This window comes from Ischnura elegans, chromosome X (assembly GCF_921293095.1).
Source record: "Ischnura elegans chromosome X, ioIscEleg1.1, whole genome shotgun sequence".
Classification (NCBI taxonomy): Eukaryota; Metazoa; Arthropoda; class Insecta; order Odonata; family Coenagrionidae; genus Ischnura; species Ischnura elegans.
Genome location: NC_060259.1, coordinates 60,931,250 through 60,947,382, shown reverse-complemented (window position 1 = coordinate 60,947,382; position 16,133 = coordinate 60,931,250). Strand labels below are relative to the sequence as shown.

The 16,133-nt window shown below is 36.1% G+C and overlaps 1 protein-coding gene across 7 annotated transcripts in view; it reads left to right on the top strand.

Moving 5' to 3' along the window:
• LOC124171637 overlaps positions 1 to 14,088 on the top strand; it is a 152,845-nt gene extending 138,757 nt beyond the window's left edge. For 6 of the 7 annotated variants that reach the window (XM_046550841.1, XM_046550845.1, XM_046550844.1 and 3 more), the window contains 9 exons: positions 4,611 to 4,695; positions 5,073 to 5,204; positions 5,288 to 5,470; positions 10,334 to 10,474; positions 11,271 to 11,345; positions 12,103 to 12,210; positions 12,629 to 12,769; positions 12,882 to 13,064; positions 13,150 to 14,088. In XM_046550841.1, coding sequence (XP_046406797.1) covers positions 4,611 to 4,695; positions 5,073 to 5,204; positions 5,288 to 5,470; positions 10,334 to 10,474; positions 11,271 to 11,345; positions 12,103 to 12,210; positions 12,629 to 12,769; positions 12,882 to 13,064; positions 13,150 to 13,316 — 1,215 coding nt within the window. In that variant the 3' untranslated portion in view covers positions 13,317 to 14,088. Of the gene's footprint in view, positions 1 to 4,610; positions 4,696 to 5,072; positions 5,205 to 5,271; positions 5,471 to 10,333; positions 10,475 to 11,270; positions 11,346 to 12,102; positions 12,211 to 12,628; positions 12,770 to 12,881; positions 13,065 to 13,149 lie in introns of those variants that run through there. The other variant, XM_046550846.1, reaches the window with a different exon arrangement.
• Positions 14,089 to 16,133: the final 2,045 nt, after the last annotated feature.

Below are 16,133 nucleotides of genomic sequence, written 5' to 3'. Positions count from 1 at the left end.
CAAATATTTCGTGCATTTTGACGTATCTGCCACCGTTTAGCCACAAAATGCCTAATTTGAGTCCGCGCCCGCGAAGAAAATATTACAACGCCCGCGCAGCGTCGCGGATACGAGAGCTGCTAGCCGATCCCCTCCCCTCCCCGCTCGGTTCTCCCCCTCCCATGCCTCGAATGAAGCAAAATTCATCCCGCGTGGGCTGCTAGGAGGGCGTTTATCTTTGATAATATAAATCGGAAGATGGTAGAAGGTAAAAAACGGTGCGTAGCGGTAGTCCCTTAGTCCCTTATTAGGCGCCTCGTCGGCGTTAAACAAATCGATGTTACCAACTTTTAGAGAAGTGATGAAATATTTTTAGATCTGCGAACGCAGGAAAGGAGCCTGCGGTCTATGAAGACGCCTCTCGAGTGGCAATGGAGGTGTGGGAACTTAGGATATGCACTTCTATTCCTGTGTTGTCCGACAGCTGTGTCTAAATGGATTTTGGGTGAAGGCCGCTCGCGTCCCCTCCCCGCTCGCCTCTTCCACGCCCCAAATGCACCAAAATTCACACCAAGTGCGTCTTTCTTCGTTAGTCTTACTAATATTTGATGTTTCCGTGGACCCCTTGGCTTTCAGCATCTTCCGGTGAGGAACAATCACGAAAGAATTACTCAATTATCTGCTTTCCAGTCTGTATTTCTTATATAATTCCTTGTCTTTTGCTGCTGTCAACAAAGTTTTGGTGAATTCTTTCACGAATATCTCATCCGCATGTATAATAAAAATAATATTTAACTTCAAATTTGAACGTTCACTAATAGATTTTTAATTTCCACAGCGCTAATCTCAGATATAGCCGAAGGAACCTGAGTCTCTCTCCAATATATCATCAGCGTGTAGTCCTTTACGTCGATATTAAAATCCAGCAATTAAAAAAATCTCGGATTTGTCGCCAAACGCATCCTTGCAGCGTCGCAAATGGGGTCCCTAGATTACCCTCCCAATGTTTATGTCGCATATCCAAGTCAGCATAGTGCAATTAGCAAATAGACCACTGTAAGGGATGAAATACGGATTTAATGCTTTCCCGACGAATGATGTGGGTAAAAAACTCTTCTCGGGATTCAACAAAATTTATCTCTTAGGATGAGCCCCGTGTCGGAGATTGAAATGTTGGCCATTATGGAAAAATTAACCCGGTGGAAATCCTGAGATGAGTTTACCCACACTGCAAGGGATGTTGGAATTATGCTTATAGCAAAGGGATGATGAAGATTATAAAATAATCGCAGATTTTATAACTTTTGCTAATCCTCCGACGGGGGAGGCAAACCTCCAAAAGTGGGACCCTGTTTCTTCAAGTAACACCACACATTTCCCTCTAAACTTGTATTGATAAGTCCTCTTCCCTTTTTTCATCAGACAAGAGTGTAGTCTTTTGTTCCAATAAAATGGAGCCCTTTGATGAAACCTCTCTTTTCTTATCCACAGTAGGCAGGGCTGGACAAAATACAGGCCGAGGAGTATTTGAAATACAAAATACTGCACAAAATGTATTTGAAATGCAAAATACCAAATACCTTGGACTTCGGTATTTGAAATACAAAATACAAAATAGTATTTTAAATACTTTTTAAAATACAAAATACACTTGTAAGGAAACGAAGACATCTTTTAAAAAGTTCTAACACATAAATAAACATAAAAATTCTAACACACACATACACATTTGAGATTTTTCAATATAAAAATTATCAAATGTTGCTCTCTATGAATGAATTATTCCCCTTGAGGAATACAAGTTTTTCAAAAAGCTTGTCTGACAGAGATCCCCTCACAGGGGAATGGATAAACCCAGCAAGTGAAAATAGTCTTTCCACTGGTGAAGATGAGCATAGGCTTGTATTAAATCTGATGAACATTTTCTTAATATTCGGATAATTTTGTAAACTCGACAGCGATTTGTCAGTAGGCAGCATCTTTTTCTGTGTACGTAAGTGATTCTGGTACACTAGCTTTGATGTATCTTACGAAGTTATGACTTTTGCGTCGGCAAAAGTTGCGGGAACGATCATTGCTGTTGCTTGGATCTTGCATATACCTCTATCATAGTTGGCAGACGCATTTTCCCCGAAGAAGTTCCAAATTGAGTTTATAGTCCTTAATGTTTATTTTATGAGGAAAGTAGAGATACAAATCGGCTAATTTCATTTTCTTCGAATGAATTGATGAAGAAAATTTTTGATACTATTTTCCCGTACAAGAATTGACGATGTTGACTCATCGATCTCCGATTATTCCCTTTTTTTCCTCAGGTGTCGAGTTTCTTTAGGATTCAATCCAGCAGTCATCATCTTTCTTTTCGTCAGCTTGTCTTTCAAACTACTTCATTGGGGGAAACTTATGCTCCTCCTTGCACTTACATGCAAAAATATCGCATAATTAAAAATGTTCCTTTTAAATTGTTTGAGTTTTATACTTCAATAAAACCCTGTTTTTGGCCTATTCTAATTTTCCGTAAGTTATAGTACTTCCTGTGGTACCGCTAAATCCATTTAGTCACATTCATAATGGAAGGGAAGCGCGTCACCATAGTTCGCACACCTTTATAGCCACTCGAGAGGCGTCTTCATAGACCGCAGGCTCCTTTCCTGCGTTCGCAGATCTAAAAATATTTCATCACTTCTCTAAAAGTTGGTAACATCGATTTGTTTAACGCCGACGAGGCGCCTAATAAGGGACTAAGGGACTACCGCTACGCACCGTTTTTTACCTTCTACCATCTTCCGATTTATATTATCAAAGATAAACGCCCTCCTAGCAGCCCACGCGGGATGAATTTTGCTTCATTCGAGGCATGGGAGGGGGAGAACCGAGCGGGGAGGGGAGGGGATCGGCTAGCAGCTCTCGTATCCGCGACGCTGCGCGGGCGTTGTAATATTTTCTTCGCGGGCGCGGACTCAAATTAGGCATTTTGTGGCTAAACGGTGGCAGATACGTCAAAATGCACGAAATATTTGCCCTAGAAGAGCAGTACCTCGGCAAAATCTATAGGGAATGACCATAAAATATTATATTTTTCGAATTTTGACCTTCCCCCCCTAAATTGCATTTGAGCGAGGGTCAGGGGTTCACGTAGAGGTCTCAAATTTTTCAGGCCTTATTTTTGATCGGTCCCACAACTTTTTTTCATTGGGCCAGATGGATTTGAAAAAAATCGATTTTTGCGATCCGCCCTAATGTGCAAGTCAGCGTTGCTGATTTTTGGGCAAAAGGTCCTCACCAATGGTATTTTCTTACTCAGTGCCTTATTTTGAATTTATTAGATCTGTTTGAAGTGCATTCAAAGCAAGGGAGCTGAATAGAATCACAAATGCCCATTAGCCACGCACCAGTCACATTTTTCTGGCAGCGTTAGACTTTCTGTTTTATGCCAAAGCAATAGGCCCCCTATGCGCATACTAGAGGCTTATGTTAGGGGATCCAGGGGGCTTGGCCTCCCTGAATTAAGGAAAATTTATAAGGTTTGAAATGTCTGCAGTCTTAGAGCGAGCTTAGAAAGCTATCATAGTACTTACAATATGTAAATACTCTAATGGTATACACATACATATATTTATTAATTTTTTAGTACATACATCAGATGGTGTCAGTAATTCTGTTTGCATAGTTTCTTTTCTCTCTCAAGTTTTGAGCCATAGAAATGAGATTTGGTGCATACAATGTGGATTCTATACCTCCATGTTTTGGTTTTAGTTCTGGAATTTCTGTAGTTGAAGGAGCAGAGAAAAATGCAAAAAATGGTTTTTTTTTGCAATGAGAGATACTACATATTGTGTGACCTGCAACCCATGAATACTTCCTCGTCATGTGAAATGCCTAATCACCAGGAAACCCGTTCCCTGGCTAGGAGTATCCACACTTTATAACTCAGCCCTTCCATCTTGCGGGGTTATGCTCTGCGAGAGACCAGATCCACCACTCATGGACATTTTCATCTGAATCCTCTGAAGGGGCTGGTTATTGGGAAGGATTTACAATAGGGGTGCCGACCAAAATGATCTTGAAGGTTACTCTGGTTTATGGAGCTGTGAAAAACTCATGAAAGATATTTTTTAGAGTAGGAGAGAGAACATATTGATGAAAATGTGGTGCAGAAAAGTGAAAAATAATAGGATATTACAGTGGGACACACTCCTTTAATAAAGTTATAGCCATTTGTTTTCTCTCTGTACATGGAAAGTAGATGAACAAAAGCGAAAGTAACTTAACCTTACATTGATGTGCCCCCCTCCCATCCCATCCTCAAAGGTATAACTATTTTCATTGATTACTGCTGCATGCATGTTGCTACAAAGCCTCATTCATTGTGAAATGCTCTTGCAAGCTGAAACCCTCTGCATAGCCCAACTGTGGCCTCTCGTGTTTACGAGGATGACTTATGAAAATACATTTAAGTGTCATTTTGAGGATCCTTAGAAATTTGCAAAGAGGAGATTCTACAATATGATGTAGCCCTCCATTCCTTGTTATACCAAATACTTAGTATCGTCCTTTTAATAAATTAGAAATCAAGTAAATATATTTGACTGTGTGAAAATTAAATCAAATTCCTTTTTTTTTACCAACAGGACATTAAAGTTGCTGAAGATTTTGGAATATCTGAGTTTCCTTCATTAGTATACTTTGAAGGCCAATTACCAAATGTGTTTGAAGGTAAGTTATCTTCCAAAATAAAGATCAATATCTTGTTGATTTTAAGTATCAAAATAATGGCTTTTACCATTTTTATCATCATTCTATGAAAATTAGGGTTGGGCCCTCGCCAAGTGGGCTCTTTTATGTCATGCATTCTGCTTCATACTGTCTATCCTTAATTTCTTAAATGCAAAGCCCTACCCATGCTGATATTCTTCCTCTAATCTCCAATTTCTTCGCAAAATCATCTAATACACTTGAAAGTGTCGTGAGAAAATGGTTGTACCATTTCCATTTCGTAATGTATCCAATAGCTTGATTGGAATGCTATTCAATGCTTGAAGGATATGGTATATCATGCAATTCATGGAATCTTTCTATGATCGTTAATATAGGTGATCTCTTGGAAGAAGAGGAAGTGTTGCAGTGGCTCATAACACAGAAGACTGAGGAAAGGATCGAGCTAGTGACTCGCAACATGTTGGAAACAATGGTGGAAGAAACTCAGTATCTGGCTGTGTATTTCTGTAAGCACCGCAACCAAGGGATACATTGATGCATTTATTGCATTAGATGGTCATATTATTTCTTTAGACTTTGTCCATTTCAGATAAGCTTCAGTGTAAAACCTGTGAACAAATCCTGGAAGGATTGGAGAATATAGATGATGAATGTGATCTCTATGGAATCCACATGGTGAAAATCCAAGATCCTCAATTGGCGAGGCGTTACTCAATTAAAACATTCCCAGCTTTGGTATATTTTAGAAATGGAAACCCACTTCTGTATGATGGTATGATTAATGTTACGTGTAGACCTTATGAAATCCATGGGTGCTATTGAATTCATTGGGATTTTTATCCTCAAACGGCTCCTTTATTCCTTATTAGTCACATGAGATAAAGTTATGGAACTACTCTCGTCTGGTCATATTGATCTAGAAATCGAACTCTAAAGTTATAATGGTAATATAATTAGAAATAAATCTGGGTTTAAGTAATAAGAAACTGAAACTATGTAAAGCATTTCATATTGATTTTCCATAAGTTTCAGTGGTTTAATGCATATTTTAATTGATAATTTGCAAGTACTGTTTTCATATATCAAAACTGTATCACAAACGCTCATGACGTGTCATAGAGCAGTATTTTTCAAGATGAAAATACTCACGCTGGGTTAAAATAATAAATTATACACAATACTTAATATATAACAATACATAAACATACACAATAAACATTATAACATATACAATATCCGTACACAAAATGGCATGGAAAGAAAGAGAAGAGTACGTTATGAGATTACATGGGATGCATATTGTTAATATATATAATTGAATGCTTGTTTTATTCATTAAAGAAACTTCTCAAGTCATGTAGACCAGATGCGACTTCTTAAGGGTTAAAAGAAGAGAAAGAAAGGTCAGTTTCTCTAGATGAACTGTAAAAGAACCGAGGAAGTGTTTTCCCTGACATGATGGTGGGTGAGAGCATTCTTTCTCTGTGGAAAAACATCATATTACATTGTATTTAGATATCCTGGAGCCCAAACGCGACATGCAGATGGCTATAATCGATGTCGATTCAAAGATCTGCTACTATTTATATGTCAAAAGACAATGGCAATCAGACTTTTGACAACTGTATCACAGTCCATGACTCTAAATAAATTGCTCACACTGAAAAAAAACCACTGCATAATTAAGGTAAAATCGATGAGCACGGAAAATATGAAAATCCAGCAGGAATTCCTTGGTGGTTCACTTCGACATAGTAACTCTGACAAAATTGCAAAACTCCAGAGGCAGTGACAATTTTTCATATTAGCTCAAGTTCTGTTGAATATGAAATCTTTTCATTCCTCAGAGTTACCTAATTGTTACTCAAGGCCCAACCATGTTTTATTAATAACTGGCAAGAAACAAGGTGAGTCAGATTCAAGGTGATCAGTGCACTGCATAAACAACTTCTCCGGGCTCCATTCCACCTGCATGAGGCCGTGGATATGTGACGGCAAATCTGGTTTTACCATCGAGTTCAATCACCTTCGACTTGTATGCATACTCGAAATAAGATTCTCCTATTTAGGATGATCTCGGAATCCATTAAGTGCAAAATGTGAGGATTTTTAGCAGTTCATTTGGCCCTCATTCGCTGAGGCAACACAATACATTAAGTTGGCAAAATTCGAGATAACCCTCCGTTAACTAGATATTCCATAGCGTAGAATTACAGATTAAGGATCTTCTAATGTCTCTTTATTTCACTTATCTATAATGATGCAATGACGAGGAATTTTTGGGGAATTAAACATATTCATATTATTTTAGACTTTCTATATTCAGCAACACGTCACTCTTATACATGGAATAAGTTTTTTTTAATTCATCGAGACCACTGAAAAATGAGTAAAAATTAGAGATGTGCGAATAGTATCCGCGAATACTCGAATACCTCGAATACTAGAAAGTATTCGATATTCGAGATCTCGAATAGTTATGCCAAAGGTGCCGTCTCGAATACCTCGAATACTTTGAATTTCGCGTCATACACTGTCGCTCGCACGTCGTTCGTAGCTGACTCGGAAAAATGGAGAGAACTCTATTCTTTTAGTCCATGCAGCGCCGTTTTATGCAAGTTGACGAACTACATCAAATTTGCGGGTTAGAGCGGCGAAAAGATTTCGACGCGGGGAACCGAAATTGATCGGGTAAAAAAAATCCGAAAATCCCAGGTGTCCCCCATCAGGAGAACCTCAGTGCCGTGGGATAGCAACATTGTCGTATTTCCCACGATCCGCTATCCCCCTCCATTCAGCATTCGCCTCAGCCACTCTCACGATTTCCGCTTCTCCAAAATAAAAAAAAAGTCCCAGCTCGTGGAGGAATCGTATTACGAAGACCTTAGCTTCGAACAAATATCAAGTTACCGGAAAATAATAGAATCGCGTTTCACCCTTCACTCTTTCTGCCCCACTGACCATTTTCCCGCATCCATCTTTTGATAAAAAAAAAGACGAGGTGTTTACCATGTGCACTTTGTGGCTAATAACTACAGGCACTTTTGAATCTTCCCCAGGAGATGAAACCACCATAGGGAGAAACTCAGTGCCGTGAGATAGTGACATTGGCGCATTTCCCACGATCCGCTATCCCCCTCCATTCAGCGTTCGCCCCACCCCCTCCGACGATTTCCTCTTCTCCGAAGTCAAACAAAAGGTCCCGGCTCGCGCAGGGATAGTATTACGAAGACCTTAGCTTCGAAAATAATATCAAGTTACGCGAGAAAAATAAAATTGGTCTCGCGCCCACCCCCTTTTCTCACCCACTGACCTTTTTCTACCTACCTGCTTCGAATTTCCCCCTTTCCGGAGGTCAACTGCTGCATGAGTCATCTACTAGCCCGAAAGGTGTCTAACAATGACTTTCGGCAATTATTATTACACCTTCATTGGATTGAAATATTGGTAATGTGCGCGTAATTTAAAAAAGAAAAAGACCAAACACGACGTATTTCTGACTTTATTTAAGCATTTTACGCAAGAAAATAAATGCCGGACAGACGAAGAAATACGACGGAGGCTTAGCATTTTGGCGTAATGCTCAAATAGGGCGCTTTTCTATTATTTTTTTATTGCCTAAATCGAAATATTAATATGTACTCCTGGAGTACGTATTTAACGCTTTTAGATTTTTATAAGACGATATCTATTTTTCGCGATTAAATTAAAAGTGAAAATTTTCAAGCGCGCGAGTAAGTATGATTGCCGGGAAAAACTCCGCGTGACGTCGTTCTGCTTCCCGCTGCCGCGAGTGAGGTGACCTAGGGGTGAGGCTCTGAGCGCTAATACGACGCAGGATGCTAGCAGGTAGCCGAGTACCATGCTAGCATGTAGCCCTTGGCTTAAATAAGGATTATTAATACCTTATCAAACGAAGAAAACTTTCCGAACTTAGTCAGTTTTAATAAGTGATTATTAAGACATGTTTCCCTGAGCTCTGTGCCTCACGCATGCATTGGTAACCTCAGACGATGTAAAACTGCTATCCTCTCGTGTATAAACAAGGTCCCTGTGATGTCACGAGGAGTGGCATCGCATGGGCGCCAATCTGGCCTTTTTCAAATGAGGAAAAAATTGACCATCGCCATTAATCTAAACCGGTATTTCTAGAACCAAATAATATGTATATTATGAATACACCAATGGTGGTTAACGAATCACAATCAATGCCTTTCGTTTTCTTTAATGAAGGAAACTACCCTATTGTTTACATAAAATTAAAATATTCCATTAATCAGCTAAATTCCTGTTTGAATCCTTTAAAGGCAATCACAATTACTCGCCAAAATCTCGGGTTTCCTGCTGCATAGGCGACCTAGTCAAACATTTTCACATTCATCGTTTAGTATTCGAGGTATTCGAAATTCGAGGTATTCGAATATTCGAGCAATGATTTGATATTCGAATTCGATATTCGAATTCGAGAAATCTACTATTCGACCCATCCCTAGTAAAAATGGAATCAAGTTCATAGTAATATTCTGCATGAGAATTCTTTTAAGTATATTATAATTTTCTTAAATTTAATGTACTCATTGTTTTATTTTACTCCCCAATTTTTCTAGCTCTTTCCTGAAAATTGTTATGAAACCGTCTTAGTGGGATAAGAACATGTAATCAATGAATTTCTTGCCGCACATGGCACCAGTGGGGTAGCAAGGGGGTGGGGTATGAAATTCCCCCACCCAAATATGAGAACTCAATTATGTACTTTGGTTCTTCATAAAAGAAGACAAAATGTTGAAAGTTCATATATTTACAAAAGATTTTTTGAAAAATGAACTTGTTTCCATTATAAAAAGTGTTGAAATCAGTTTAAACCCTCTATTTTTTAACCTTTTTTTAATTTTTCCCCCATGCCCCCCTGGTTTTCGACCCCCCAAACGACACTCCTGGCTACTCCACTGGTGTGGCACCTTTTAGTGACTAAAAAATATATTACTTATTAATAGAAAGCCATTCTGATCATTACAGACCCTAAAACCTGAAAAAATTCTATTTATTTCCTCATTTAGTGTTTTACGCATTTAGAGTTTTAAATTTTGTCCCGTCTGAAAAACGTTAAATCAGGATTCTGCTGTAGTCTCTCTCCCAAGTAGGCATGTAATATCATTGCTAGTATTATGAATTTTTGATCAACACTGACTTTTGGAAACTATGAATTTAGGAATAAAAACCCATCTCACTTTTGCCACCATTGAGTAAGGTTTCTACTCTTAATGCCATATTACTTAAATTTGGTGTAATAAGAATTTCAATTTTCTAAAAAAATGGAATAAAAGTGTAACTTGTTGAAAGCTTGCTATTTGCCCATGGTTAAGAGAAAAATTTGAAAAAAATAGACATTTTTACAAATTTTTCTCCGGTTTGGCATCACTGATGGCACCCACATTGTTCACTGGGAAAGTCTTTAATCTTTTATCATATTCTTATTGTTTACATGTTTATAGTGTACTCTGAATTTCATCTCATATCAATTTTTTCGATATGAATTAATGCATTTCTCTTGACCTGATTTGTTTATGCTGTTTTTATCTGAATATATTTATGATGTCATCTATGGTCAGTTTTAATAAATGCTATGCTTCTGCAGGAGACATGCAAAATGAAGATTCCGTTCTTGAATGGCTGATTGATGATAATAATCGGGAGCTAGCTGATGAGATTGAATCTGTAAATGAGAGGATGCTGGAGCGGCTTCTTGATGAATCGGCTCTGTTGGCAGTCTTCTTCTGTAAGCTATTTCTCATTTCTTTTTATTTCTATAGAAATATAGCTGAATCTAATGAGTTTTAGTTCATTATTAGATTTGAGTTTGAGATAAGGGGGTCAGTTCCTTTCCGTAAAACCACTTTAGGGTATCCTTAGTCGTGGTCCATTTTGGTATCACAGACTTTCATGTTTGTGGTGAAAGAGTATGTCCACTCAGAGCAATTTCACTAGAAGGAGTTCTATCATAGTGGGAGCCGACCTTGTGATAATTCGACTATGAATTTTATCATCCTTAAACTAGTGTAAGTCCTTGCCATCAAGTAAATTCCATGTGTAAAGATATTTCTATGCAGTTGAAGGAAATGGTGCAATTTTCTGCCTTTCCAGTGCAAGTTCCTCTCTTGTGATCTCTATAGCAAATCTGATTTTGAATTTTTTATGGATTTTATGAGTGGTGCATTTAAAATTGAAAATACAAAAGCCCAGCATGAATGATGGGAAAAATATATACCTATGTAAAAAAAGGATGCATGTTTACTCTGCTTCAATTTTTTCCTTCATGGCAAATATTTGTTATTTGCTCTTATTGCAATTTAAATTAATATCCTCTTTGATCATCAAACCCAGAGAAGATTGTTATATATGTACATTAGAATTTTGACTGTCAGTCTTCAACTTTGTTCTGTGAAGGTATGACTTCAGGTTTTTTTTAAATGAGCTATGACTGTTTGTAGAAAATTACAGTGTAAACACTAATTTTACTATAAAATTGCTGGTTTTTATGTCCATTATTTATTTTTTCATTTCATATGAACAAGATGATGAGGACTGCCCTGAGTGTGAGGAAATATTGGCAAAATTAGAAGAAATTGATGGCGAAGCTGATCTTTTTGGTATGCTGTAACCTAAAATTGAACTTTTTATTACCTTAGAAATTTTTTTAAATCTAATCGGTAGTTTTTGCTCTGATTACAGCTATTTTTTATATGTAATTCATATTCTGTTGGTGGCTCTTTGAATTTAAAGTGATACTATTTATTTGATTGGTTGACACTGTTTGGCAAGTCTGGGCTATTGGTATACATACTTATAATTGGATAGTGTCTGTTGAGCTCTAACGTATTAGAGTGAGCATCAACCCTAGAAAATTAATATAAAAAGTGACTCTTCCATTTCTTGGTGCATAAGGATCAGTACTGATAGTCGATTACTTGAAAACATATGCCCTGCCATCCTTGTTCAATTCAATTTTACCCTTTGATTTCTTTAATAGCTCAAAATAACAGTTCCCTTGTATTTATGCGCTAATTGTCACATAAAATGTAGCATAGCCTCTATGCGTACATGAAACAGAACTATGAAAACTGGCCTAAGTAATATGCAGTAAAATTTTAAACCATTCCATGATGTTTTGAATGCAAGCTGTCTCTCATAAAATAGCTATTAATGGAAAGTAGGTAATCAAACATTTCTGTGTATATCACCAGAGCTATGAAGTTTTTATGTAATAATTTACTCCTATGGAGGTTATACGTATTTAAAAAATTAATTTTCCACGTTTTATCTTGCAAAATCTTTGAATGCATAATATTGTTATAATTTTTTGAAAATGTTTTGTGGTGATGCCATTTTTTCCAAAAATTCTTTCAGGCATTGACTTTGTGAAGATAGATGATCCAGATGCTGCTGCTAGGTATAATATCGTCAACTTCCCTTGCCTAGCATACTTCAGGAAGAGGACAGCATTATTTTATGATGGTAAATGACCAACTCATGAGTAGCATAATGACTTCAGTGCCAAAGCATCATGTACATATCTAGTAGATTAGCTACCTTATTTGAGCATTAAAGACCATGGGGAATTTCATAATGTACATGATGTGCCTATTTAAATCAGGGTATTTTTCTGGTATTTGTCGGTTGTTTTGTGGCACATAAGATATCATTTTTTGCATAATTTTATCATTGCTAGCACTTAATGTGGAAATGTAAGAGAAAAAGAGTAAATTTGATTCTAGATATCGGATTGTATTATGTGTATATTTTCATGCATTATCTTTAATTGTTTTACATGAGACTATAATTAATTTTATGGGGAATACATACACTGTGAAGTGCTTAATCATTCACAAGCATGTTGTTTTTCTTCTAATCTAATCTTGTTTTCACTTCTCAGGTGACTTGCAGGATGAAACCAAAATACTTCAGTGGTTAACATCTCAAGATGTGTTTGAAATAAAGAATGAGATTGAAGAAGTGAATCGAAAAATGTTAGATAAGTTATTAGATGAGAATGACTTTGTGGCTGTGTACTTTTGTAAGTGTCATGCCTTTTAGATTATTTATATTTTCCAATAATGCATTACTGCTGAAACAAGTTTTTTCTTATGAACTCCAAATCTTACTTATTATATGATATCATATTTCAGATGAACAAAACTGTGCAGAGTGTGATGTTGTATTGTCAGAATTAGAAAAGATAGACAGTGAAACAGACAATCTAGATATCACGTTTGTAAAAATATCCGATGCAAGGTATGCACGCAAGTGGGGAGTTACCAAGTTGCCTGCCATTGTATATTTCCGAAAACGTTTCCCCAGTATATATCGAGGTAATGCTCTGTGTGATATGGTTATCATGTCAGTTTCCCCATCAATAGTGTAAGAAATTATTATTACCATTTTCCATTTTTTCAGGTGATTTAACTACAGAAGAAGAAGTTTTAGAATGGCTAAGGAAAAATCGTTTTAGGCAGCCAGAGCTGAACATCTTCATGTATGCTCTGATAGCCATTACGGTAGCATTTGTTATATACACAGTTTTCTTGGTGTTTTGCTTTCGGAATCATCCCAAGACAGCATGATTATTTGGCAGTGACTGTTGGAAAATATGGCTGAAAAAATAAAATGTTAAATCATTGAACATGAAGGACAAATAATTGAAATTGAGCCATGAGTGATATAATACCTTTACATTTTTCCATGAAAAGTGCTATTGTGGATTTTTATCTTTTATACAATGGGGGAACTCCAGACACGTTGTCATCTGTTTGAAAACATATACATTCGATATTTTTCCATACTATAACAACTGGATGCTGAGTATGAAAGCAGCATTTGATGTTATTTTTTTAATGAGAGATATTTTGTGTTGGCAATGGGCCATCAAAGTCCTCAATAATGCCATCATCGACATCATTAATTCAGCGTAAAATCATATCCATCATTAGCATTGTTATGATATTAGATTCAGAAGGTATTGATCTCTGTGAAGATTTGTTCATGAAGATTTTACTTCAGAATCAATGAAATATGTTTAGCTTGAGAGAAGACATCAGGCATTCTCAGGTAAATTCCATTGCAAAATTTTTTATCCTTTGTCAAAATTTTTAACCTTAGGCTTCATAGCTTAAAGACAATCATTAATATATTCGGTTAACCTTTATAGCCATGTCACCTGCCAAGAAATTAGATGTAAATACAAGTTATAATGTGTGGCTGGATTAATATCCAATGACATTGGCAAAATCATTTTTTTTACAGATCAAAGGTGGTCTTATTATATTTGATACCAAATGCTATACTTTGTGAATTTTTGGTTGAAATTTTAATAATAAATGGAATTACATAATGTTATTTGAGACTATCAATCATTTTTCAGTTTTAAAATGTACTTGAAAACATAAAGTCTCTATGCCAAGTGACAATGAATATGTATGTGCTTTTGTGTGATCAGCTGATATTTGTGACTCATTTTTACCTCATTATTGAACTGTTACAGTATTCTTTTCCACATTACATTTGTCTGAATGGCCTAGCCCAGCTTTTACCATTTATTTGTACAACCAGCAACAAATAATTGTTGTCCATCCATCTGACCATAATACTCATGATTGAGTACTTTGTTGTGTTATTTATCAGTTATATTACCATGTGCATATGTTGATTAAATAAATATAATTAGGGTTTTGTAAATTTTTGCTTTTGGAAATGAAAAATCAATTCATGCAAGACTCTTACACTCTCCTAATGAAGATTATTAAAAAAATTTATTTGGTCACTCCATTCAAATGCCATTTAGCAAAAATAGAATAACCTTTTCATTCTTAAATACAAGGCTGCTGGATATGATTTGGTTTCCATAGGTTATTCCAATGATGGAAAGTATGAATGATTGGGCTTTAGTCAAATAATATTGATAAAAAAAGGGTAGCTGCGTGAAACATTTTTTAAAGTTATATACATAGTTGAGAGTGAGAATGAACTGCTGGAGTTTTACTGGCTGGCAGACACTACTCCTAAGCTTCACATCTGACTTATTGATGGAAATTTTTCATACCAAGATATCATTTGAAGACCGTATACATATTCAATAATGCTTAGTTGTTTCATTCTGCATTACTCCTCAAAAAGGGGTATTATGGTGAAGTGTTTTAACAAAAAGAAGCTATTTGTGAAATTAATCTGATGCAATGTTTGCTTCATACTTTGTGACATATGGTACGTGATAAAATAGTTATTGCTGCTGCAGAACCAGAAGGGACCATCATTAGTGAACCTGTTGTGAGCAGAAATAGTTTTTTGTTAGTAAAAAGAGGACTCATATTCTGAAGCCATCAGTATTAGCCATTAATTGATTTCTGGTCATATAAATTAATTTTCAAAACAATGATCAAGTATAAATTTGGTTCTTAATGCTCATAAATGTGAAATTTTGACACTTATTCTCTGTAAATTTTTGCTATAAATGATTTATATATTTTTGTGTCAATGGGCTCCTTAAATATTTATAATTATTGATTTAACTAGGTCATAATATGACCATGGTTCAATAGCTTCAATCCATTCTTCAGTTGATATCTGTGCCATCTCTCATCATCCTTTGATGTGAAGTGAAAAAGTAAGAGTAAAGTTTCTTATTGAATTTTTTTTCCAACAAGCTGAGAATCAAGAGCTACACATTGTTAAAAAACTGCAGTAATTTTGCCATTCTGATTCACTGCTATGACCGTAAGAATTCTTAAGTTTGATTTTCCTGTCATTCTTCAAGGCATTTTTAATTGAATTCGGTTGCATATATGTAATTTCATGCAGAGTTTAACTCTAGGTGGTGAATGGTGGTTCTCAGATATATTCCTGTTGATATAAATTTGGCACAGAGCTTTTGTAATTAATTTTGTTAATTGCTTTAATTAAAATGCCTGTTGATCAAAGCTCATAGATCCTCTTAAATTTTAGAGAGAAAATGTTTTCTTTGATTATGTGAGAAATCAAATTATGTGTCCGTAAGAATTATCATCCTTGGTTTATGAGGTACCATTTTATGCTAGTCTCTATGATATTATTTATGAGTATTGATCTTCCCATGTAAAATGGATTGATTTTTGATTAGCATGCTCTCAAGATGCTTACTGTCAAGTGGTGGAAAGAAATATGTGCAATTTCTTTGTTAGTTCTCAATTGTATTCAAGTAGTTTATTGCTCACTATTTATCTTCCTTGTTAAGTTTTATGGTTTCCAAACGCAGTCATTCCCTACTCAAGAAAGCAGTTTTTTCATTTTATAATTCAGTGAAGGAGGATAGACATGTGTAATGTGGAAGAGTAATTTACAGCCCAATTGGTTACTTTCTTTGCCCAAATAAACCCCAAATAAGTAAATTTCTAGCAATTGCTTCATAT